General features: G+C 47.8%; 1 protein-coding gene across 1 annotated transcript in view; it reads right to left on the reverse strand.

Moving 5' to 3' along the window:
• The window catches only part of NUP210 (nucleoporin 210), a 390084-nt gene that overhangs the window by 189334 nt on the left and 173596 nt on the right, over positions 1-27154 (reverse strand). Inside the window, exons 16-19 of the mRNA XM_063940607.1 lie at positions 21195-21368; positions 19982-20174; positions 19503-19609; positions 17374-17478 (exon numbers count right to left, since the gene is read on the reverse strand). Of these exons, the coding sequence (XP_063796677.1) occupies positions 17374-17478; positions 19503-19609; positions 19982-20174; positions 21195-21368 (579 nt within the window). The remainder of the gene's footprint in view (positions 1-17373; positions 17479-19502; positions 19610-19981; positions 20175-21194; positions 21369-27154) is intronic.

A 27154-nucleotide genomic window follows, 5' to 3' on the forward strand; every position in this document is an offset into this window, starting at 1 on the left:
CGCTTCTTCTCCCCTTAGTCCCTCGCTGCAGTGAGCCTGTTGCCAGCAGGTCTCACTGAAAATAAAAAACCTAAGTCTATTCTTTCTAAGAGCTCAGGAGAGCCCCTAGTGTGCATCCAACCTCGGCCGGGCACGAATTCTAACTGAGGCTTGAAGGAGGGTCATAGTGGGAGGAGCCAGTGCACACCAGGTAGTCTGAAATCTTTCTAGAGTGCCCAGCCTCCTTCGGAGCCCGCTATTCCCCATGGTCCTTACGGAGTTCCCAGCATCCACTAGGACGTCAGAGAAATGTGTAATACATTTTTCATTGCCTCAATCCTGTAACGGGTGGACCTATTTGGAGGGTACACCAGTCTCATCGACGTCGACACTGGAGTCAGTATCCGTGTCGACATCTGTGTCTGTTATCTGAGGTAGCGGGCGATTTTAGAGCCCCCCATGACATTTGAGACGCTGGAACAGGCACAAGCTGAGTAGCCGGCTGTTCTGTGTCGTTGACCTTTTATGTAAGGAGTTGACACTTTCACGTAATCTTTCCATAAGTTCAACCACATCGGTGTCGACCCCGCAGGGGGTGACAACATATTTACAGGCATTCGCTCCGCCTCCACCTCATTATCCTCCACATACCTGTCGACACAGCCGTACCGACACACAGCACACACACAGGGAATGCTCTGATAGAGGACAGGACCCCACAAAGCCCTTTGGGGAGACAGAGGGAGAGTATGCCAGCACACACCAGGGCGCTATATATCACAGGGATAGCACCTATAAAAAGTGTTTTCCCTTATAGCTGCATATATATATATGTATACTGCGCCTAAATTGTGCCCCCCCTCTCTTTTTAACCCTTTCTGTAGTGTATTAACTGCAGGGGAGAGCCAGGGAGCTTCCCTCCAACGGAGCTGTGAGGGAAAAATGGCGCCAGTGTGCTGAGGAGATAGCTCCGCCCCTTTTTCACAGACTTTTCTCCCGCATTTTTATGGATTCTGGCAGGGGTTAATGTACATCCATATAGCCCTGGGGGTTATATGTGATGTATTTTTGCCAGCCAAGGTGTTAATATTGCTGCTCAGGGCGCCCCCCCCCCAGCACCCTGCACCCTCAGTGACCGGAGTGTGAAGTGTGCATGAGGAGCAATGGCGCACAGCTGCAGTGCTGTGCGCTACCTTGATGAAGACTGATGTCTTCTGCCGCCGATTTTCCGGACCTCTTCTTGCTTCTGGCTCTGTAAGGGGGCCGGCGGCGCGGCTCTGGGACCGGACTCCGAGGCTGGGCCTGTGTTCGATCCCTCTGGAGCTAATGGTGTCCAGTAGCCTAAGAAGCCCAAGCTGGCTGCAAGCAGGCAGGTTCACTTCTTCTCCCCTTAGTCCCTCGATGCAGTGAGCCTGTTGCCAGCAGGTCTCACTGAAAATAAAAAACCTAAAACTAACTTTTATCTAAGAAGCTCAGGAGAGCCCCCTAGATTGCACCCTGCTCGGTCGGGCACAAAAATCTAACTGGGGATTGGAGAAGGGTCATAGGGGGAGGAGCCAGTGCACACCAGGTAGTCCTAAAGCTTTCTTTTTGTGCCCAGTCTCCTGCGGAGCCGCTATTCCCCATGGTCCTTCCTGAGTTCCCAGCATCCACTAGGACGTCAGAGAAAATAAGAATTTACTCACCGTTAATTCTATTTCTCGTAGTCCGTAGTGGATGCTGGGAACTCCGTAAGGACCATGGGGAATAGACGGGCTCAGCAGGAGACTGGGCACTCTAAAGAAAAGATTAGGTACTATCTGGTGTGCACTGGCTCCTCCCTCTATGCCCCTCCTCCAGACCTCAGTTAGGGAAACTGTGTCCGGAAGAGCTGACATTACAAGGAAAGGATTTTTGGAATCCAGGGTAAGACTCATACCAGCCACACCAATCACACCGTACAACTTGTGATAACCTTACCCAGTTAACAGTATGAACAACAACTGAGCCTCACTCAACGGATGGCTCATAACAATAACCCTTATTTAAGCAATAACTATATACACGTATTGCAGAAAGTCCGCACTTGGGACGGGCGCCCAGCATCCACTACGGACTACGAGAAATAGAATTACCGGTGAGTAAATTCTTCTTTTCTCTGACGTCCTAGTGGATGCTGGGAACTCCGTAAGGACCATGGGGATTATACCAAAGCTCCCAAACGGGCGGGAGAGTGCGGATGACTCTGCAGCACCGAATGAGCAAACACAAGGTCCTCCTCAGCCAGGGTATCAAACTTGTAGAACTTTGCAAAGGTGTTTGAACCCGACCAAGTAGCCGCTCGGCAAAGCTGTAAAGCCGAGACCCAAGAAGAGCCCACCTTCCTTGTGGAATGGGCTTTTACTGATTTTGGATGCGGCAATCCAGCCGCAGAATGAGCCAGCTGAATCGTGCTACAGATCCAGCGAGCAATAGTTTGCTTTGAAGCAGGAGCACCCAGCTTGTTGGGTGCATGCAGGATAAATAGCGAGTCAGTCTTCCTGACTCCAGCCGTTCTGGAAACATATATTTTCAAAGCCCTGACTACGTCCAGCAACTTGGAGGCACCACAATAGGTTGGTTCAAATGAAACGATGATACCACCTTTGGGAGAAATTGGGGACGAGTCCTCAATTCTGCCCTGTCCATATGGAAGATCAGATATGGGCTTTTACATGACAAAGCCGCCAATTCCGACACACGCCTAGCCGATGCTAAGGCCAACAGCATGACCACTTTCCACGTGAGATACTTTAGTTCCACGGTCTTAAGTGGCTCAAACCAGTGGGATTTCAGGAAATCCAACACAACGTTAAGATCCCAGGGTGCCACTGGTAACACAAAAGGGGGCTGAATATGCAGCACTCCCTTAACAAACGTCTGAACCTCAGGCAGTGAAGCCAGTTCTTTTTGAAAGAAAATGGATAGGGCCGAAATCTGGACCTTTATGGACCCCAATTTTAGGCCCATAGTCACCCCTGACTGTAGGAAGTGCAGGAATCGACCCAGCTGGAATTCCTCTGTAGGGGCTGTCCTGGCCTCACACCAAGCAACATATTTTCACCATATACGGTGATAATGCTTTGCTGTCACGTCCTTCCTAGCCTTCATCAGCGTAGAAATAACTTCATCCAGAATGCCTTTTTCCGCTAGGATCCGGCGTTCAACCGCCATGCCGCCAAACGCAGCCGCGGTAAGTCTTGGAACAGACAGGGCCCTTGTTGCAGCAGGTCCTGTCTGAGAGGCAGTGGCCATGGGTCCTCTGTGCGCATTTCTTGCAGTTCCGGGTACCAAGTCCTTCTTGGCCAATCCGGAACAATGAGTATTGTTCTTTTTCCTCTCTTTCTTACTATTCTCAGTACCTTGGGTATGAGAGGAAGAGGAGGAAACACATATACCGACTGGTACACCCACGGTGTCACTAGGGCGTCCACAGCTATCGCCTGAGGGTCCCTTGACCTGGCTCAATATCTTTTTAGCTTTTTGTTGAGGCGGGACGCCATCATGTCCACCTGTGGCAGTTCCCATCGCTTTGCAATCTGTGTGAAGACTTCTTGATGAAGTCCCCACTCTCCCGGGTGGAGGTCGTGTCTGCTGAGGAAGTCTGCTTCCCACAGTTGTCCACTCCCGGAATGAACACTGCTGACAGTGCTTGCACGTGATTCTCCGCTCACCGAAGAATCTTTGTGGCTTCCGCCATTGCCATCCTGCTTCTTGTGCCGCCCTGGCGGTTTACATGGGCGACCGCCGTGATGTTGTCTGACTGAATCAGCACTGGCCGGTTTCGAAGCAGGGGCTCTGCTTGACTCAGGGCGTTGTAAATGTCCCTTAGTTCCAGTATATTTATGTGTAGAGAAGTCTCCAGACTTGACCACAGCCCCTGGAAGTTTCTTCCCTGAGTGACTGCCCCCCATCCTCGTAGGCTTGCATCCGTGGTCACCAGGACCCAGTCCTGTATGCCGAACCTGCCGCCCTCGAGAAGGTGAGCACTCTGCAGCCACCACAGAAGAGACACCCTGGCCCTTGGGGACAGGGTGATCAGCCGATGCATCTGAAGATGCGATCCGGACCACTTGTCCAACAGATCCCACTGAAAGATCCTTGCATGGAACCTGCCGAAGGGAATGGCTTCGTATGAAGCCACCATCTTTCCCAGGACTCGCGTGCAGTGATGCACAGATACCTGTTTTGGTTTCAGGAAGTCCCTGACCAGAGATGCTAATTCCTGGGCCTTCTCGACCGGGAGAAACACCTTCTTCTGTTCTGTGTCCAGAATCATGCCCAGGAAAAGCAGACGCGTCGTAGGAATCAGCTGCGACTTTGGAACATTCAGAATCCAGCCGTGCTGTTGCAACACTTCCTGAGAGAGTGCTACGCTGATCAACAACTGCTCTCTGGACCTCGCCTTTATGAGGAGATCGTCCAAGTACGGGATAACTATAACTCCCTTCTTCCGAAGGAGTATCATCATTTCGGCCATTACCTTGGTAAATATCCTCGGTGCCGTGGACAGGCCAAACGGCAACGTCTGGAACTGGTTATGACAGTCCTGTACCACAAATCTGAGGTACTCCTGGTGAAGTGGGTAAATGGGGACATGCAAGTAAGCATCCTTGATGTCCAGCGACACCATAAAATCCCCCTCTTCCAGGCTTGCAATAACCGCTCTGAGCGATTCCATTTTGAACTTAAATTTCTTTATATAAGTGTTCAAGGATTTTAAATTCAGAATGGGTCTCACCGAACCGTCCGGTTTCGGTACAACAAAAATTGTGTAACCCCTTCCCTGTTGAAGGAGGGGGACCCTGATAATCACTTGCTGGAGGTACAGCTTGTGAATTGCCGCCAGTACTACCTCCCTTTCCATGGGGGAAGCTGGCAAGGCTGATTTGAAGTAACGGCGGGGGGGGAGTCGCTTCGAATTCCAGCTTGTATCCCTGAGATACAATTTGTACAGCCCAGAGATCCAACTGTGAGCGAACCCACTGGTTGCTGAAGTTTCGGAGACGCGTCCCCACCGCACCTGGCTCCGAATGTGGAGCCCCAACGTCATGCGGTGGACTTAGTGGAAGCAGGGGAGGACTTTTGTTCCTGGGAACTGGCTGCATGGTGCAGCTTCTTACCTCTACCCCTGCCAAGAAAGGATGCGCCCCTGACCCTCTTGCCTTTCTGAGAACGAAAGGACTGCATTTGATAATACGGTGCTTTCTTAGGCTGTGAGGAAACCTGAGGCAAGAAAGTCAACTTTCCAGCTGTCGCTGTGAACACGAGGTCCGATAGACCGTCCCCAAACAATTCCTCACCCTTATAAGGCAAAACCTCCATGTGTTTTTTAGAATCAGCATCTCCTGTCCATTGCCGAGTCCATAAGACCCTCCTGGCAGAAATGGACATAGCATTAATTCTAGAGCCCAGCAGGCAAATGTCCCTCTGAGCATCCCGCATATATAAGATGACGTCTTTTATATGGCCCAGGGTTAGCAAAACAGTATCCCTGTCGAGGGAATCTATGTCGTCTGACAGAGTATCTGTCCATGCTGCTACAGCACTACACATCCAGGCTGAAGCAATAGCAGGTCGCAGTAGAGTACCAGAGTGTGTATACACTGACTTCAGGATAGCTTCCTGCTTTCTATCCTTCACATAATTCATCAGATGGGGGAAAAGTCACTGGCTGCTTTTTCTCCCCAAACATATAAACCCTCTTGGTATTAACAGGGTTAATCTCAGAAATGTGTAATACATCTTTCATTGCAATAATCATGTATCGGATGGCCTTGGTCATTTTAGACTGTAAATGTGCCTCATCATCGTCGACACTGTAGTCGGACTCCGTGTCGACATCTGTGTCAACCATCTGAGATAGAGGGCGTTTATGAGCCCCTGACGGTTTCTGAGTCGCCCCGGCAGGCGCGGGCTGAGACCCCGGCTGTCCCAAGGCTGCAGCGTCATCAAACCTTTTATGTAAGGAGCTTACATTGTCGTTTAAGACCTTCCACATATCCATCCAATCAGGTGTCGGCCCCGACACCACACTTATCTGCCCTTGCTCCGCCTTCACGTAACCCTCCTCATCAAACATGTCGACACAGCCGTACCGACACACCGCACACACACAGGGAATGCTCAGACTGAGGACAGGACCCCACAAAGTCCTTTGGGGAGACAGAGAGAGAGTATGCCAGCACACACCACAGCGCTATATAATACAGGGATTTTCACTTATAATAAGTGATTACCCAATAGCTGCCTTATATGTTTTATTTGCGCCTAAATTTATGTGCCCCCCCTCTCTTTTTTACCCTTCTTGTACCTGGATACTGCAGGGGAGAGCCTGGGGAGCTGCTTCCAGCGGAGCTGTGAAGAGAAAATGGCGCTGGTGTGCTGAGGAAGAAGGCCCCGCCCCCTCAGTGGCGGGCTTCTGTCCCGCTTTCTGTGTAAAAAAATGGCGGGGGTTTTTACATATATACAGTGCCAGACTGTATATATGTATTTTTATTGCCAAAAGGTACTTCAATTGCTGCCCAGGGCGGCGGCGCCTCCCCCCCCCCCCCCCCCCCAGCGCCCTGCACCCTACAGTGACCGGAGTGTGTAAGTGCGCTGGGAGCAATGGCGCACAGCTGCGGTGCTGTGCGCTACCTTAAATGAAGACAGGAGTCTTCTGCCGCCGATTTCGTCTTCTTCAAGCTTCTGTTCTTCTGGCTCTGGGAGGGGGACGGCGGCGCGGCTCCGGGAACGGACGATCGAGGAAGGTGCCTGTGTTCGAACCCTCTGGAGCTAATGGTATCCAGTAGCCTAAGAAGCACAAGCTAGCTGCAAGCAGGTAGGTTTGCTTCTCTCCCCTTAGTCCCACGTAGCAGTGAGTCTGTTGCCAGCAGAAGCTCACTGAAAATAAAAAACCTAATAAATACTTTCTTTACTAGTAAGCTCAGGAGAGCCTACTAGGAGCACCCAGCTCTGGCCGGGCACAGATTCTAACTGAGGTCTGGAGGAGGGGCATAGAGGGAGGAGCCAGTGCACACCAGATAGTACCTAATCTTTTCTTTAGAGTGCCTAGTCTCCTGCGGAGCCCGTCTATTCCCCATGGTCCTTATAGAGTTCCCAGCACCCACTAGGACGTCAGAGAAAAGTAGATTTACCCGCGGTAGCTGTGGAAACCAGGTCCGTGAGATCTTCCCCAAATAAATCCTCACCTTTGTAAGGTAAAACTTCCATATGCTTCTTTGAGTCGGCATCCCCCGTCCATTGTCGGGTCCACAGGGCTCGCCTAGCAGAAATCGCCATGGCGTTGGCCCTCGAACCTAGCAGACCAACGTCTCTCTGAGCGTCTCTCATATATAAGACTGTGTCTTTAATGTGAGCTAAGGTCAATAAAATGGTATCCCTATCCAGGGTATCAATGTCAGCTGACAAGGTATCCGTCCAAGCCACAACAGCGCTACAAACCCAAGCCGACGCTATTGCCGGTCTGAGCAAGGCCCTCGTAGGTGTATAAATAGATTTTAAGGTAGTTTCCGGTCTGCGATCAGCAGGATCCTTGAGGGCTGCCGTGTCTAGAGACGGTAGCGCCACCTTTTTGGACAAGCGCGTAAACGCCTTGTTCACCCTGGGTGATGATTCCCACCGTAACCTGTCCTGCGCAGGGAAAGGACATGCCATAAGAATTCTTTTGGGAATCTGCAGTTTCTTGTCTGGAGTTTCCCAAGCCTTTTCAAATAACGCGTTCAGCTCATGAGATGGGGGAAAGGTTACCTCAGGTTTCTTTTCCTTAAACATGTGTACCCTCTTGTCAGGGACAGAGGGGTCATCTGTGATATGTAAAACATCCTTTATTGCAATAATCATATAATTAATACTTTTGGCCACCCTTGGGTGTAACCTTGCATCATCGTAGTCGACACTGGAGTCAGAATCCGTGTCGGTATCAGTGTCTGCTACTTGGGACAGGGGACGTTTCTGAGACCCTGAAGGGCCCTGTGACACAGCCAAAGCCATGGATTGACTCCCTGTTCTATCCCTGGACTCTGCTTTGTCCAATCTCTTATGTAATAAAGACACATTTGCATTTAAAACATTCAGCATATCCAACCAATCAGGTGTCTGCGTTGCCGACGGAGACACCACAATCATCTGCTCCACCTCCTCCTTAGATGAGCCTTCCGCTTCAGACATGCCGACACACGCGTACCGACACTCCCACACACTCAGGGATATATCTATATGGAGACATTTCCCCAATAAGGCCCTTTGGAGAGACAGCGAGAGAGTATGCCAGCACACACCCAGCGCCAACTGACACTGGAAACAAATTCACAGAAAAAACAGCGCTTTTATATAATATATATATATACACTCACTGCGCCAATTTAAAGTGCCCCCCCCCTCTTTTTTACCCTCTGTTACCGTGATCAGCAGGGGAGAGTCCGGGGAGCCAGCTTCTCTGCAGTGTGCTGTGGAGATAATGGCGCTGGTTAGTGCTGGAGGATCAAGCTCCGCCCCTTCAGCGGCGGGCTTCGGTCCCGCTCAAAATTACAATACTGGCGGGGGATTATCATATATACTGCCTCCGCAGCCTATATACATGTTAGCCAGTCCCTAGAGGTTTATTATTGCTGCCCAGGGCGCCCCCCCTGCGCCCTGCACCCTTCAGTGCCCGCTGTGTGTGTTGTGTGTGGGCGTGTTACCTCAGAGAAGATCTGAAGTCTTCTGCCGCCTTTGAAGTCATCTTTCTTCTTATACTCACCCGGCTTCTATCTTCCGGCTCTGTGAGGACGGCGGCGGCGGCGTGGCTCCGGGACGAGCGGCGAGGGTGAGACCTGCGTTCCGACCCTCTGGAGCTAATGGTGTCCAGTAGCCTAAGAAGCAGAGCCTATCATTTAAGTAGGTCTGCTTCTCTCCCCTCAGTCCCACGATGCAGGGAGCCTGTTGCCAGCAGTGCTCCCTGAAAATAAAAAAAACCTAACAAAATTATTTTTCAGAGAAACTCAGGAGAGCTCCCCTGTAGTGCATCCAGTCTCCTCTGGGCACAGGATCTAACCGAGGTCTGGAGGAGGGGCATAGAGGGAGGAGCCAGCCATAAAGTTCTTTATAGTGCCCATGTCTCCTGCGGAGCACGTCTATACCCCATGGTCCTTACGGAGTCCCCAGCATCCTCTAGGACGTAACAGAAATTAATGTTAGATGTTTCAAAACTGCATGACAGGTACACAATAATAATGCAGTCACGTCCCTCTAATAATTTTGCTGGAATGATCTGTTTTAAATATTCATGTAGGTGACAGGAGAGCGCATTTGGGGCTAAATTTTCCAAATGTCAAATGTAAAACATGCAACAATATATATCATATATATCATGATCCGCTGTCATTTTCTACTTATTATGGGGATGTTTCTGTGCACCGCACTTATAAAGGTAGATTGCAGCCTAAGATGTACTGTAATGACTTTTCTTGTGGTCATTAGCCTCTATCCAGGGACAGATTGGGATGGAAAACCAGCCCGGGAAATTTATGAAAGCAGCCCTTATGGGGGTGTGGTCTGATGAGGGAGTGGGGTCAAGGGGGGCGGGATCCTACCGCATAGGGCCAGACGCAATTGTGGCCTTCCTTGTGTCTTTTGCTGCAGCTGTGTCTGAGACCAGGGGCAGATTGGGAACTAAAAGTGACCCTGTAAAATTTTGTAGAAGTAGCCAGACATGGGCAGCACAAGAGATATAACATACCGTGTAGCCATTGCAGCATCACTGAACGGCAGAGTTGCTGTACTGCAGAGATGGAATAACAGAATGGATGGGGACAATGCAGTGTACTGAGTGCGGCAGGCTGCCGGTCATCTGGGAGGTGGGGCAACATGACAACACACAAAACAGGCCCTACAGACATGTCAGCCTACCAGGAATCTTCCTGGGGAGCCTTATGGCCAATACACCCATGACTGTAGACGATACATTGTCAGCACCCTTGTATTTATTAGTTTTGTTACAAAACAATAAAACCTGGCAGTGAGTGAAACATTTCTTATACTGAATCAAGCAACTGCTTTTGCTCCTAGATTTAAGCCAATGAATGGAGATTTGCACAGGAACAAGGGTTAGTTTGTTAAGGAAAAACCTTTTGCTCTGGATTTTGCTTGGATCAGTGGATATACGGGCATTCATTCATTATTCACATGAGCTACAGCAAGATTTCCTGATACAGACAGGATACACAAATAAGATACAGCAGGTAGAGTTAGCACAAACCTGGAAGGATTCACAATTTTTTCAAGTACCTCGGAGCTTGATCATCATGTAAATAGTGATCGTGCTATAGCCACCTTGGCTGTACCACTAAGGGCATTAGATGATATGTTGTCCAATACCGCTGATCGGAGCGACCCAACATCCACCCACAATTCTGCGCTCCAGTGGGTCGGCAGCGACGACGTCACATCTGAGGTGACACCCCAGTGGACGGTGGCATGCTCCTGGAAGCAGCCACTGGACAATATATATCATCACTTACTATATCATTCTATGTGTACCGGCGACTGATGTAGCTTTACACTGGTCGTCCCATCGGCAACGATCCAGGCTGCTGTAATGTGTACCTGGCCTAACTCCAGTGAAAGCATTTGCTTTTCCAGGAGACCGGTCTTCTCCCTATCAAAGGATCACTGAGAAACAGCGTTAACCCTTGCCGGAGAAAACATTCCCCAGTTCTCAATAAAAAGTATTTGCAAGCGACACCTGCTGCTATACTCTTATGAATAGAAAATTAAACACAAACAAATGAGAAGGTTAACAAAAATGTCTTATACGATGATTTGTGCTCATGCCAGATATCCACTATATATAATATAATGGAAAACTTACAATCGTATTATGCCTTCAAAATCAGTTACAAAGAATTATATAGACATCTGTAATTAAGTTGACAGAACTAAGAATGGTGAAATGTTCTTTATCATCTGACCTCCTTCATCAGTGAGTGAATCATGTATGAACCCACTGGTGAAACCATTTGTTTTCTATACATATTCCCTTACTAGTTTTCCCTGGTGAAAACTAGAAAGGATTGCAGCGGTACAACAAGATATTAAATTAATTTATTTCCCTCCCAAAATCTGAGCTTTCAATGCCACTATGCATGTGCGAAAAGGCTACCTAGGTCATGCATACCCATACCCCTAGAAACTGCCCTGGCAATGTGGTAAATTGAATCTTCATGATGGCCTGAAAATTGCTTAGCTGCACTGACGACATTTTACTAATTAAGTAGAGAGTAGATTTTATATTGCTGGTGACTGAACACCAGCCCTACTGGCTACAGTTAATAGATAGGTCTGTAAGCTACATTTAGAAGACAGCTTTTCACTCAAACTGAGTAAACATAAACAGTAGGTAAAGGCCGCTGTACGGCACTAAGATGAAAACCTTGTACTTGATAGGACAAGCTGCACAACTCTAATAGAAACAGGCCCATGTATGAGATAACGTGACAAGATAGGAGAGATAATCAGTACTCTGTAAGAGGTTGTGAAACAATATTACTTAATAAGGGGAAACTGCTAAATATAGAAAAGGTTAAAATAAGAATTTACTTACCGATAATTCTATTTCTCATAGTCCGTAGTGGATGCTGGGAACTCCGTAAGGACCATGGGGAATAGCGGCTCCGCAGGAGACTGGGCACAAAAAGTAAAAGCTTTAGACTAGCTGGTGTGCACTGGCTCCTCCCCCTATGACCCTCCTCCAAGCCTCAGTTAAGATACTGTGCCCGGACGAGCGTACATAATAAGGAAGGATCTTGAATCCCGGGTAAGACTCATACCAGCCACACCAATCACACCGTACAACTCGTGATCTGAACCCAGTTAACAGTATGATAACCGTAGGAGCCTCTGAAAAGATGGCTTCCAACAATAAACAACCCGATTTGTTTGTAACAATAACTATATACAAGTATTGCAGACAATCCGCACTTGGGATGGGCGCCCAGCATCCACTACGGACTATGAGAAATAGAATTATCGGTAAGTAAATTCTTATTTTCTCTGACGTCCTAGTGGATGCTGGGAACTCCGTAAGGACCATGGGGATTATACCAAAGCTCCCAAACGGGCGGGAGAGTGCGGATGACTCTGCAGCACCGAATGAGAGAACTCCAGGTCCTCCTCAGCCAGGGTATCAAATTTGTAGAATTTAGCAAACGTGTTTGCCCCTGACCAAGTAGCTGCTCGGCAAAGTTGTAAAGCCGAGACCCCTCGGGCAGCCGCCCAAGATGAGCCCACCTTCCTTGTGGAATGGGCTTTTACAGATTTTGGCTGTGGCAGGCCTGCCACAGAATGTGCAAGTTGAATTCTACTACAAATCCAACGAGCAATCGTCTGCTTAGAAGCAGGAGCACCCAGCTTGTTGGGTGCATACAGTATAAACAGCGAGTCAGATTTTCTGACTCCAGCCGTCCTGGAAACATATATTTTTAGGGCCCTGACTACGTCCAGCAACTTGGAGTCCTCCAAGTCCCTAGTAGCCACAGGTACCACAATAGGTTGATTCATGTGAAACGCTGAAACCACCTTAGGGAGAAATTGAGGACGAGTCCTCAATTCCGCCCTATCCGAATGAAATATCAGGTAAGGGCTTTTATAGGATAAAGCCGCCAATTCTGATACGCGCCTGGCTGAAGCCAGGGCCAACAACATTACCACTTTCCATGTGAGATATTTCAAATCCACTGTGGCAAGTGGTTCAAACCAATGTGATTTTAGGAACCCTAAAACTACATTGAGATCCCAAGGTGCCACTGGAGGCACAAAAGGAGGCTGTATATGCAGTACCCCTTTGACAAACGTCTGAACTTCAGGCACTGAAGCCAGTTCTTTCTGGAAGAAGATCGAGAGGGCCGAAATTTGAACCTTAATGGATCCTAATTTTAGGCCCATAGACAATCCTGCTTGCAGGAAATGTAGGAAACGACCCAGTTGAAATTCCTCCGTAGGGGCCTTCTTGGCCTCACACCACGCAACATATTTTCGCCAAATGCGATGATAATGTTTTGCAGTTACATCCTTCCTGGCCTTGATCAGGGTAGGGATGACTTCATCTGGAATGCCTTTTTCCTTCAGGATCCGGCGTTCAACCGCCATGCCGTCAAACGCAGCCGCGGTAAGTCTTGGAACAGACAAGGTCCCTGCTGGAGCAGGTCCTTCCTTAGAGGTAGAGGCCACGGGTCCTCCGTGAGCATCTCTTGCAGCTCCGGGTACCAAGTTCTTCTTGGCCAATCCGGAGCCACGAGTATCGTTCTTACTCCTCTCCTTCTTATGATTCTCAGTACTTTTGGTATGAGAGGAAGAGGAGGGAACACATATACCGACTGGAACACCCACGGAGTTACCAGAGCGTCCACCGCTATTGCCTGAGGGTCCCTTCACCTGGCGCAATATCTGTCCAGTTTCTTGTTGAGACGGGACGCCATCATGTCCACCTTTGGTTTTTCCCAACGGTTTACAATCACTTGGAAGACTTCTGGATGAAGTCCCCACTCCCCCGGGTGGAGGTCGTGTCTGCTGAGGAAGTCTGCTTCCCAGTTGTCCACTCCCGGAATGAACACTGCTGACAGTGCTATCACATGATTTTCCGCCCAGCGGAGAATCCTTGCAGCTTCTGCCATTGCCCTCCTGCTTCTTGTGCCGCCCTGTCTGTTTACGTGGGCGACCGCCGTGATGTTGTCCGACTGGATCAATACCGATTGACCCTGAAGCAGAGGCCTTGCTTGACTTAGGGCATTGTAAATGGCCCTTAGCTCTAGGATATTTATGTGAAGAGACGTTTCCATGCTTGACCACAAGCCCTGGAAATTTCTTCCCTGTGTGACTGCTCCCCAGCCTCTCAGGCTGGCATCCGTGGTTACCAGCATCCAATCCTGAATGCCGAATCTGCGGCCCTCTAGAAGATGAGCCTTCTGTAACCACCACAGGAGAGATACCCTTGTCCTTGGAGATAGGGTTATCCGCTGATGCATCTGAAGATGCGATCCGGACCATTTGTCCAGCAGATCCCACTGAAAGGTTCTTGCATGGAATCTTCCGAATGGAATCGCTTCGTAAGAAGCCACCATTTTTCCCAGGACTCTCGTGCACTGATGCACTGACACTTGTCCTGGTTTTAGGAGGTTCCTGACTAGCTCGGATAACTCCCTGGCCTTCTCCTCCGGGAGAAACACCTTTTTCTGGACTGTGTCCAGAATCATCCCTAGGAACAGTAGACGTGTTGTTGGAATCAGCTGTGATTTTGGGATATTTAGAATCCACCCGTGCTGACGTAGCACTACCTGAGATAGTGCTACTCCGACCTCTAACTGTTCCCTGGACCTTGCCCTTATCAGGAGATCGTCCAAGTAAGGGATAATTAATACGCCTTTTCTTCGAAGAAGAATCATCATTTCGGCCATTACCTTGGTAAAGACCCGTGGTGCCGTGGACAATCCAAACGGCAGCGTCTGAAACTGATAATGACAGTTTTGTATCACAAACCTGAGGTACCCTTGGTGAGAAGGGTAGATTGGGACATGGAGATAAGCATCCTTGATGTCTAGAGATACCATATAGTCCCCTTCTTCCAGGTTCGCTATCACTGCTCTGAGTGACTCCATCTTGAATTTGAACCTTTTTATGTAAGTGTTCAAAGATTTTAGATTTAAAATTGGTCTCACCGAGCCGTCCGGCTTCGGTACCACAAACAGCGTGGAATAATACCCCTTTCCCTGTTGTAGGAGGGGTACCTTGATTATCACGTGCTGGGAATACAGCTTGTGAATAGCTTCCAATACTGCCTCCCTGTCGGAGGGAGACGTTGGTAGAGCAGACTTCAGGAACCGGCGAGGGGGAGACGTCTCAAATTCCAATTTGTACCCCTGTGATACTACCTGCAGGATCCAGGGGTCCACTTGCGAGTGAGCCCACTGCGCGCTGAAATTCTTGAGACGGCCCCCCACCGTGCCCGAGTCTGCTTGCAGAGCCCCAGCGTCATGCTGAGGACTTGGCAGAAGCGGGAGAGGGCTTCTGCTCTTGGGAAGAGGCTGCATGGTGCAGTCTTTTTCCCCTTCCTCTGCCCCGGGGCAGGAACGAGCGGCCTTTTTCCCTCTTGACCTTATAGGGACGAAAGGACTGGGTTTGAAAAGACGGTGTCTTTTTCTGCTGAGAGGTGACCTGGGGTAAAAAGGTGGATTTTCCAGCCGTTGCCGTGGCCACCAGGTCCGATAGACCGACCCCAAATAACTCCTCCCCTTTATACGGCAATACTTCCATATGTCGTTTGGAATCCGCATCACCTGACCACTGTCGCGTCCATAACGTTCTTCTGGCAGAAATGGACATCGCACTTACTCTAGATGCCAGGGTGCAAATATCCCTCTGTGCATCTCGCATATATAGTAATGCATCCTTTAAATGCTCTATAGTTAATAATATACTGTCCCTATCCAGGGTATCAATATTTTCAGTCAGGGAATCCGACCAAGCCACTCCAGCGCTGCACATCCAGGCTGAGGCGTTCGCTGGTCGCAGTATAACACCGGTATGTGTGTATATACCTTTTAAGATATTTTCCAGCCTTCTATCAGCTGGTTCCTTGAGAGCGGCCGTATCAGGAGACGGTAACGCCACTTGTTTTGATAAGCGTGTGAGCGCCTTATCTACCCTAGGGGGTGTTTCCCAACGTGCCCTAACCTCTGGCGGGAAAGGGTATAGTGCCAATAATTTATTAGAAATCAGCAGTTTTTTATCGGGGGAAACCCACGCTTTATCACACACCTCATTTAATTCATCTGACTCAGGAAAAACCACTGGTAGTTTTTTCACACCCCACATAATACCCTTTTTTGTGGTACTTGTAGTGTCAGAAATGTTCAATGCCTCCTTCATTGCCGTGATCATGTAACGTGTGGCCCTACTGGACATTACGTTTGTCTCGTCACCGTCGACACTGGATTCAGTATCTGTGTCAGGGTCTGTGTCGACCATCTGAGGTAACGGGCGTTTTAGCGCCCCTGACGGTGTCTGAGACGCCTGAACAGGCACTAATTGATTTGTCGGCTGTCTCATGTCGTCAACAGTTTTTTGCAAAGTGCTGACATTGTCACGTAATTCTTTAATTACCACCATCCAGTCAGGTGTCGACTCCCTAGGGGGTGACATCACTAACACAGGCAATTGCTCTGCTTCCACATCATTTTCCTCCTCATACATGTCGACACAATCGTACCGACACCCAGCACACACACAGGGAATGCTCTGATAGAGGACAGGACCCAACTAGCCCTTTGGGGAGACAGAGGGAGAGTTTGCCAGCACACACCAGAGCGCTATATATATACAGGGATAACCTTATATAAGTGTTACTCCCTGTTATAGCTGCTGTATTTATATATTAGCTGCCAATAGTGCCCCCCTCTCTGTTTTACCCTGTTTCTGTAGTGCAGGACTGCAGGGGAGAGTCAGGGAGCCGTCCTTCCAGCGGAGCTGTGAAAGAAAATGGCGCTTGTGTGCTGAGGAGAAAGGCTCAGCCCCCTTCACGGCGGCCTTTTCTCCCGCTTTTTTCAGGAAACTGGCAGGGGATAAATGCATCCATATAGCCCAGGAGCTATATGTGATAAAAAATTTTTAGCCATATAAGGTTTTTATATCGTTTTTATTGCGTCTCAGGGCGCTCCCCCCCAGCGCCCTGCACCCTCAGTGACCGGAGTGTGAAGTGTGCTGAGAGCAATGGCGCACAGCTGCAGTGCTGTGCGCTACCTTATTTGAAGACAGGAACGTCTTCTGCCGCCGCTTTCTCCGGACCTCTTCGCTCTTCTGGCTCTGTAAGGGGGCCGGCGGCGCGGCTCCGGGACCCATCCAGGCTGAACCTGTGATCGTCCCTCTGGAGCTAATGTCCAGTAGCCAAGAAGCCCAATCCACTCTGCAGTCAGGTGAGTTCGCTTCTTCTCCCCTTAGTCCCACGATGCAGTGAGCCTGTTGCCAGCAGGACTCACTGAAATAAAAAACCTATTTAAACTTTTACTTCTAAGCAGCTCAGGAGAGCCACCTAGCTTGCACCCTTCTCGTTCGGGCACAAAAATCTAACTGAGGCTTGGAGGAGGGTCATAGGGGGAGGAGCCAGTGCACACCAGCTAGTCTAAAGCTTTTACTTTTTGTGCCCAGTCTCCTGCGGAGCCGCTATTCCCCATGGTCCTTACGGAGTTCCCAGCATCCACTAGGACGTCAGAGAAAGAGTAAATGGATCACACTTATTTTCACCTTAGGTCACTTTTTAACACGTTCCAAGGTGTGAAAGTTTTCAGCCATTGCTCCTAGTCTGAGCTAGCACTTAGCACCAGCCAGACACACACGCAAACTCACCGTGACATCAGGATGATTGTAAATGGAAACTGATCCAGGATTTACTCTTACATCCTCCACAAGCAGTAGTTCAAGACTAGCAGAGACTGGTGTCAATACTTTGACCTGGAACAGACAAGACCATAAAATAGAACACTTGTTAAAAGACATTAACACATATGTAAATTTAAATAAATGAGACAGTGGATACATTTCAACATTACATTTGGTACTTCACTTCGCTAAGTCCTCTTCTGTTGCATCTGTGTTTCTCAGGACAAAGGAGGAGTTTATTACTAATCATCGCTCATCCTCTTATACGAAGTAGTAATCTAGGTCAATATGGGACAGACTATGGGCCTAATTCAGACCTGATCACAGCAGCAATTTTTTTCTCTAATGGGCAAAACAATGTGCACTGCAGGTTGGGCAGATACAACATGTGCAGAGACAGTTAGATTTGGGTGCGGTGTGTTCAAACTGAAATCTTTCTCTAATGGGCAAAACCATGGGCCTAATTCAGACCTGATCGTAGATGTGCTAAATTTAGCACATCTATGATCAGCTTCCCTGACATGCGGGGGGACGCCCAACACAAGGCTAGTCCGCCTCGCAAGTCAGGCCCGATCCCGCCGCACAAGTACAAAAGCATCGCACAGTGGCGATGCTTTTGTACTTGAAGAGTAGCGCACAGCAGAGTCGGCGCATGCGCAGTTCAGGCCTGATCGGCTGCTGTGCAAAAACGCACAGCAGCGATCAGGTCTTAATTAGGCCCCATGTGCACTGCAGGTGGGGCAGATATAACATGTGCAGAGAGGAGTTGGGTATGTGTGACCTGCGGTCACAATACCGACGCTGGGATCCTGGATGTTAGATGGCTGGCCGGGGGAGGCAAGCGCCGCTCGCCACAGGTTCTATCCCCACTCTATAGGTGGACACCCATGAGTGGGAATAGTCCCTGTTGGTCAGCATGCCGACCGGCGGGATATTCAGGGTTCGGGATCCTGGCTTCAGTATTGTGACCGTCATTCTTCTGACTGCCGGTCACATAACCGCATCCCGCAGAGAGTTAGATTTGGGTGGGTTATATTATTTCTGTGCAGGGTAAATACTGGCTGCTTTATTTTTATACTGCAATTTAGATTTTGCTGCTGGAATCAGGTCTGAATTAGGCCCTATGCCCCATGTACAGGCCAATGAAATACTGGGAGGCTAGAAATATACCAGTGTCACGCGGTCCTGTACTTTGTACATATATGAAGTCTGTGCACTCCTTGAGGCCAGACACAGATTTAAGAGAATGTTTCTAAGTTTATTATGTGAAAACCATTTTAATGTTACCTTCCAGTCACTAAAAGAATAAGGATGTTTGTAAACAAGCAACATGGAGGAAACCAATGGTGATCTTTAATAAAAAGTTGGGTACACACTAGGCCGACGGAATGACCGTCTGGCTGACACTCAAACCGATCTAACAATAGGTAAAGATTGTTCAGAAACGATCGATCTTGTGCATTACACACGTCCCAATCTGGCCACAGGAACCGGTAGTGACACCATTGTCGGCAGTTACTGTGGCCGGCTCATGGGTCGGTAAGCAGGTCGTTCATACATACAGGCATATGTACCAATATATCTGCATGATATATCAGCATCATCCGTGCTGCACAGACCATGTGCTATGTCTGAACTACTCTCCAGGTCCCTCAAGCAGGTGCCACCACTACAGTGTAAATTTCAGCTGCCCACCCCTTGCAATTAGGACACCATCTTACCTGAACAATGTGTTCAGAGGGGACACTTATCTCTCAAGCCAGCAAGTCTCCTAGCTCACCAGTCTGCAATTGCCTGATGCTGATCATGTAGTACTAACCACTGTGGGGGATACTCAGGTATCCATATTTTTGCATTGACTTTAATATGGAGATCTGTGATCCATTTCATGACCTGATTTAGACCTGTTTTACATGACATTATGCCTAAACCCCTAAGACCTGTTCATCCTGCGGACCTTGCCACTTTTATCTCTAAAATGCATACTCCATCTCATAAACAAGCATCTATTCAGCATGCAGAATCTGATGAGGTGATAGAGTCTTCAGGTGCCTCTGTGAAGGGAAATCAGGGAGAGGAGCGCTTTATGCACATACCGGTGTTCTCACTTTAGCCGCCCTGTGATGTAATTCCTGGTAATTGTCCGCTCTGGCAGTAATAACTGCTGTCCCAGATACTTGATGAACAAGAACAGTGTTCAGACCTAATAAACAAATGACAGTTAAATATACTCTAAATGTATTATTAAACTACAGCATCTATTAATATACGGGTATATAATATGCCAACAAAACTGCATAATGTGCTACAGTGGAAAAGAATGTGTAATAACAGTGGAATAAAGCAGAGATGTCACAGGAATCGTACATGATCCTGTATATAATTTCTCTACACCTCCACAGCTGGTGTCATAAATATTTGTAGGACTATGAATAACAAGGGAATACACCGAATACAGGTCATGCTTGGTTCCCTGTATTTTAAACGGTCATCTGCTATTTGTCTAATAGCATTAAGCAGTCAGTGCACATAACTTATTATCTACCAAAACCAAAAAGCTGAATGAATGCTGTACCATGCAGTTTCTTTTGTCCGCTTCCGTCCTCCTTCTGAATATATTCCATGGGTTTAGAAGAATCAAAGCTGGCTAACAGCACCTTGGATGAGTCCCACTCAACAGCCAAAGAACTGAAATTATCAAATTTCCTTCCCTGATGATCATAGGCTGATAACTGCAGTAATTGGTTGCGGTAGTTTGAAACTGGAATCTAAAACAAAATAAAATAAAAAAAACATTCAGCTTCGTTTTACCTCTTATAAAAATTCTGAATTTTTTTTTTTAACTTTTGAGATAAAAGCTTTTTATTGAAATGATGCAGAAAAAAAAAATCTATTTGCTGGGAAAAGCAAGTCATTCTACAGAGAGAAAGCCTAAAGACTCTTCCACCAAGATGTGAGCATATCCTCTCCACCTTATTTACATAACCCATCCCACATTAAATCATCTTATTTATATGATGGTGCCTAAGCTGTGCTCTGCGTGGAACATCCCAATCCATCCACTTCTTTCCATTTGTCAATGCAAACAAGTTGCACCACAGAGATGACCCACTATTGGCACACAAATCCAGTTGAATCTCCATATAACCAGGTACACTCCTGCAAATGTAGGCAAAACAACATCTGTGTTGTGGCTTTCCACTTTGAGCTTTATAAAGGTCTGTTACCAATTTTTTAAAAACTCTGTACTAAACACAGTGCAAATTACAAGCACTTGCAGCTTTTTTGTTTGTTAAGGCAAAGTTTTCCATTTTTATTAATGAGATAAAAAAAAGTCATTTCTTTGAAAAGTTCTTCACAACACCCTGCAACTTAGGTGCAATTTTACTCCAAATGCACCTTCTGGAAAGGGTCATCATGTGTCTAGAATTCCTAGCAAATCACTGGCCCCTCCACTGTTACCCAATCATTGCTATAGACATGTGCCTGGATCAGCCAATCAGTACAACATACAGGGCACATGCTCCACCAACCATACTTCCCAGCTAAAGCAGATATGAAATGCAGAAAGCAAAGTTCAGCACAGATGAGTGGGTGACGTTTTGGGTGGGTACTGGTGAAGCAAACCCCCATTTTAGGAAACATATCCAAAACTGCAACTGGGGCGGACTATCTGCATAAGTTCCAACAAAGGGGGGAAAAAAAACCAACAACAATATTTAAGGCTAAAATATAGATCTATCTTTATCTGGAGTGAAGAGCAGAGGACCTCTAGGTAAATAACCTACCACTTGCTTCTCATGCTTCATCAAAGGACAGATGAGATCCATATGGAAATGTTTGTACACAGGATTCATTGTAAATCGTGATGGAGGCGCACAGGTCAGCTTCACAACTACGCTTTCAACTGCTGGGAATGGATTGGTTTCTGTGGGATGGTTTCCGACAGACAATGAAATGACCTAACGCAAAACAAAACAGGTACATTAACATTCTACTGTTGTTACAACTCACTCACCAGAGATGAGCAGAACAGCTCTTCAGCAAATTGGTAAAAAATAAATCTGTTATAATAAAAAGTTGTTATATATATATATATATATATATACACACACACACACACACACTGCCTTGCTCCCTAGGGGGGTACTTATTCGTTTTCGTCCATTTTTAGGTTGAATTTACATTCGACCTATACAATGACTGTGCCGTAATGTCGACTGGTTGTAAAATCCGGCATGGGTGAAAAACACGTGGATTGGCGAATTTGCCGCAGAAACACCCATTTTGTCGAATATGCAGTCTTTTACACCCCCATTTAGGTCCATTTCGCCCCAAAAAAACTAAACTGAAAAGGCATGGGCGAAAATGGATCCAAAAACGGGAGACTATTGAATACACATAGGTAGAATTAGTGCCGATTTTCCGACTGTTGGAAAATTTGGCACTAATTGAACATCCCCCCTAGTGTGCAACACATGTGAACGATGATATATATAGCACCACTGACTACATATCGCAAATAAAAACCGTGTAAAGAAAAAAAAAAAAAAAAACGGACTTGCTCATATTACTCAAGTGCCTGGACTGTCAACTGAAATGACTCTTATTGCAACATATAAGGAGATTTATGGTAGACTTACCATAGTTAAATCTCTTTCTGTGAGGTACACTGGGTTCCACAGGGAATACATCGGGGTGAAAAGTTGGATCTTGATCCAGAGGTACCAACAAGCTAAAGCTTTGACTGTTTCCAGGATGCATTGCATGGCCCCCTCTATAACCCAGCCTCCAGACACTGGAGACCAGTTTCATTAACCAGTCCAATGCAGTAGCAGGTAAAAGAGAAGGCAGATGTTAGTCATATAGAACCACATTCTCACGTCAGGAGAAGGGACCAGCAGCTAATGCCATACAAAGCCAAAGAAGCTAAGTGCGTCAGGGTGGGCGCCCTGTGGAACCCAGTGTACCTCGCAGAAAGACATTTAACTATGGTAAGTCTACCATAAATCTCCTTTTCTGCAGCCGGGTACACAGTGTTCCACAGGGAATGCATCGGGGATGTCCTAAAGCAGTTCCTCATGGGAGGGGATGCACCGTAGCGGGCACAAGAATCCAGCGTCCAAAGGAAGCATCCTGGGAGGTCGGAAGTATCAAAGGCATAAAACCTAATTAACGTGTTCACTGAGGACCACGTAGTCGCCTTGCACAATTGTTCACCGGACGCGCCTCGGCGGGCCGCCCAAGAAGGTCCAACAGACTGAGTAGAAAGGGCTTTAAGCTGGAAGACCAGCCTGTGCATATGCTTGTGCAATCACCATTCTAATCCATCTATCCAATGTTTGCTTGTTCGCAGGCCAGTCACGTTTGTGAAAACCAAAAAGTACAAAAAGGGCATCTGACCTCCTGAGAGAGGCAGTCCTCTCTACATATATACGGAGAGCCCGTACCACATCCAAAGACCGCTCTTTGGAGGACAAACCAGAAGAGAGAAAATCCAGAACCACAATCTCCTGGTTAAGATGGAAAGATGACACCACCTTAGGTAAATACCCTGGGCGAGTTCTAAGAACTTCCCAGTCACGGTGAAATATCAGAAAGGGTGGACGACAGGACAAAGTGCCTAAGTCCGACACCCTCCTAGCAGAGGCAATAGCTAGCAGAGGCAATAGCCAGCAGAAACTCGACCTTAAGCGTCAGACATTTAAGGTCCACAGACTCAAGAGGTTCAAATGGAGACTCTTGTAGGGCATTCAAGACAACAGACCGATCCCATGGAGCCACAGGAGGGACATAGGGAGGCTGAATCCGTAAAACGCCCTGAGTGAAAGTATGAATGTCAGGAATAGACGCAATCTTTCTCTGAAACCACACTGACAAGGCAGAAATATGAACCTTGAGGGAGGCTAGATGAAGGCCTAAGTCTAGGCCTTGTTGCAGAAAAGCCATAAGTCTGGAAGTACTGAATTTGTATGCATTGTAAGTCTTAGCAGCACCCCAAGTGAAGTAAGAATTCCAGACCCTGTAATAAATCCGTGCAGAAGCCGGATGCGGGCCTTCAACATAGTTTGGATAACCACCTCGGAGAATCCTTCGGCCCTCAGGAGTGAAGCTTCAAAAGTCACGCCGTCAAAGCCAGTCTGGCCAGGTCCAGGTAGACACAAAGGCCCTGAACGAGGTGGTCAGGGCATTGAGGAAGTAGAAGAGGACGCTTGATCGATAGACCCTGCAGGTCTGAAAACCAATGCCGTCTGGGCCACACTGGAGCGACTAGAAGTAGTATTCCTCCTTCTTGCTTGAACTTCCGTAGTACCCTGGGCAGGAGTGACACTGGAGGGAACACGTATGGAAGCCGAAAGTTCCATGGAATTGCCAGTGCATCCACGAACGCTGCTTGAGGATCCCTGGTCCTTGATCCGAAGACCGGAACCTTGTGATTGTGTCGAGACGCCATCAGGTCTACATCCGGTAGGCCCCACTTGTCCACTAGGAGTTGAAAGACTTCCGGATGAAGACTCCACTCTCCGGAGTGAACGTCCTGACGACTGAGGAAATCCGCTTCCCAGTTGAGAACTCAGAGAATGAACACTGCAGATATTGCTGGCAGATGGCGTTCCGCCCAACAAAGGATTTTTGCTACTTCCATCATTGCCATGCGGCTTTTATGCCAACTTGATGATTTATGTATGCCACCGTGGTGGAATTGTCTGATTGTACTTGAACAGGTCTGTTCTGTAGCAGAGGCAGGGCAAGCGTCAAAGCACTGAACACTGCCCGCAATTCCAGAATGTTTAGTGGGAGTAGAGATTCCTCCTTGGTCCACCCACCCTGGAGACAATGTTGTTCTATCAGCGCCCTAACTCCGCAGACTGGCGTCCGTAGTCAGTAGGACCCAGTCGGAAATTCAGAAGGGACGGCCCCTGCTCAACTGTTGGTCCTGTAGCCAGCAGCTCAGAGACAGAAGAACCTCCAGAGTCCAGGAGATCATTTGAGACCTGATCCGATGGGGCAGGCCATAACACTTGGAAAGGATTAACCTCTGCAGAGGGCGGGAATGAAATTGAGCGTACTCTACCATGACGAAAGCCGACACCATGAGGCCTAGTACTTGCATCGCCGAGTGTATCGACACTCTTAGATGAGAAAGGAAGTATCCGATCCTGTCCTGAAGTTTCAGGACTTTCTCTGGAGACAGAAAAAGTCTTTGGCTGTGTGTCCAGCAGTGCCCCCAGGTGCACCATGCTCCGAGCAGGGACCAGCGAGGACTTTTTCGAGTTGATGTGCCACCCATGGGCTTGTAAGAATTGGACCGTCAGGTCCAGATGATGGAGGAAAACATCTTGGGAGTTCGCCAGGATCAGGAAGTCGTCAAGATAAGGTAGGATCCTAATACCCTGACGGCGGAGAAGGGCCTTCATCATGGCCATGACCTTGGTGAAGATCCGAGGGGCCGTGGCCAGTTCAAATGGCAGAGCCTGGAATTGATAATGTCGGTTGCCAATAGCAAACCGCAGATATTGCTGATGCAATATGGCAATAGGTATATGCAGGTAAGCATCCTGTTTGTCCAGGGATACCATATAGTCTTTGGGTTCCATGGCCAGTACAAAAGAGCGCAGCATTTCCATACGGAATTTGGAGACTCTCACAAATTTGTTCAATGATTTGAGGTTGAGTATAGGCCGGAAGGACCCATTGGGTTACGGGACTAGAAACAGGGTCGAATAGTATTCCCCTGCCTCTCTGGGACAGAGGTACCGGCACAACCATGTGTAGAGCGTGCGCTTTCACCTGATACGAAGGAATAACCAGCATGCAGAACTGGCGAGGGGGACGTCTCTTGAAAGAGACAGTGTATCCGCGAGAGACAACTTCCTGCACCCAGGCGGCTGAAGTGGTCCTTTACCAGACCTGGGCGAATTAAAGAAGTTGGCCTCCCACCCTGGGATCCTCCAGGGGGAGGCCCGTCCCGTCATGCAGCACGCTTGTCTTGTTTGGAAGCAGGCTGATGGGCAGCCCAGGACTGTTTAGGTTTGGGCTTAGTGGTGTTGGAAGTACGAGCCTGTCTCGGGTACGCCTGACCCTTTGCTTTCCCTGGAAGTCTAAATAAAGGAAAAGGGGAAAGGAAGAGAACTATTGCACTGGAGTTGTTATATCTATCTTAAGTAAATATAGAAGAGTACCCCAAATCTTAATACTGTATCAATTGATTGTACAGTTTATGGGGGTGCTACCACAGATCATGTCAGAATGCATTAAGGGTAAGAAGGGAAGAAAAGAGAAAAGGATCTGTCTCTGGTGCACTTGCTTGAATTTGAGTAAAAATAAAAATTAACTTTTATTTCATTTCTTTAAAAATATATATGACATGTTCTATTTCATGTCCTCTGGGAAAACTTCTGCGAAATATCCTAAAAACATATACATCTATTGTGTGAACATGACAAAACTGTGAAGTACACAAAACAATAAACACAAATATTAAAAACTAATGAGCGTCTCTTGCGTATCTGTTCTCTAAATTTGATGTCTATGTACACTCCTTTCAATGAATTGTTTAATAAGAATGCTGGAAGTAAAAAGGAACGAAAAAAAGTGGTACTCTCAGCCTTCTGTGCAGAAGGATTAGTACTTGGGAGAAACGCAGTCTTGGCAGTCGCCAAGTCAGTCACAATCTTGTTCAGATCTACCCAAATAGGATGTCTCACTTAAAGGGGAGTACTTCCAAGTTCTTTTTGGAGTACAGGTCCACCTTCCAGGACCTCAACCACAGAATTCGTCGAGCCAGTATAGACGTAGTAGACGCCTTGGCCGCCAATTACACCTGCCTCAGAGGACGCCTCCTGAATATAGTGGGAGGCGGTAGTAATATGAGACAGATATTGTCAGGCAGTGTCAGAAATATCCTGAGGTAGCTCTTCCTCTAATGCCTGAACCCATGCTTCAATTCCTTTTGTGGCCCAGGAGGCTGCTATAGTGGGTCTATGTACAGCATCGGTAGGGGAGTAAATAGACTTCAGGCATCCCTCCACACGCTTATCCGTCAGTTCCTTCAGTGTGGTGACAGTGGTGATAGGCAGAGTAGATGACAACACAAGACGGGCGACATGAGAGCCCACATGTGGTGGAGTTTGCCACTTGTTACTCAACTCCGCAGGGATAGAATAAACAAGCTAGCATCTTCTTAGACAGGGAGAATTTCATTCCTGGAGAAGACCAGGATTCCTGACGTATCTCAATTAAATGGTCAGAATGAGGTAAGACTACTTTAGCAACCTTCTGATGTTTGAACTTATCAGGTTTCTTAGACGCCGTAGTGGGATCTACCTCATCATCAATTTGTAAAATCAGCTTACTAGCCTCCACTAGGTCAGGAACATCAACCTGAGTTGTAGGTTCCTCGTCAGAAGCAACTGTATCAGTGTCTGACAGATCAGTATATTCCCCATCCCCATCAGAAGAATTGTCTGAAATATTAGTGGATTGTGAGGAGGAAGCAGCCCGCTTAGATGACCCCTTTACCCCAGAGGGAAGTGGGGTAGACTTTTGTCTCACCAAAGATTGATTTAATTGTTGTATCTGGGTAGACAGTGTCCGCCAAGGGCGGATTAATTACAGTGACAATATGTGGCTGCAAAGGCACAGGAGGTCCCACAGGGGGCGTAAGACGTGTCACAAGCGTATTCAGCATACTTGAGAAAGCTGCCCAAGGTGGCTCCTGATTGGCTACAGGGGCTGCGGGCTGACT

Source organism: Pseudophryne corroboree, chromosome 9, assembly GCF_028390025.1.
Source record: "Pseudophryne corroboree isolate aPseCor3 chromosome 9, aPseCor3.hap2, whole genome shotgun sequence".
Taxonomy (NCBI): Eukaryota; Metazoa; Chordata; class Amphibia; order Anura; family Myobatrachidae; genus Pseudophryne; species Pseudophryne corroboree.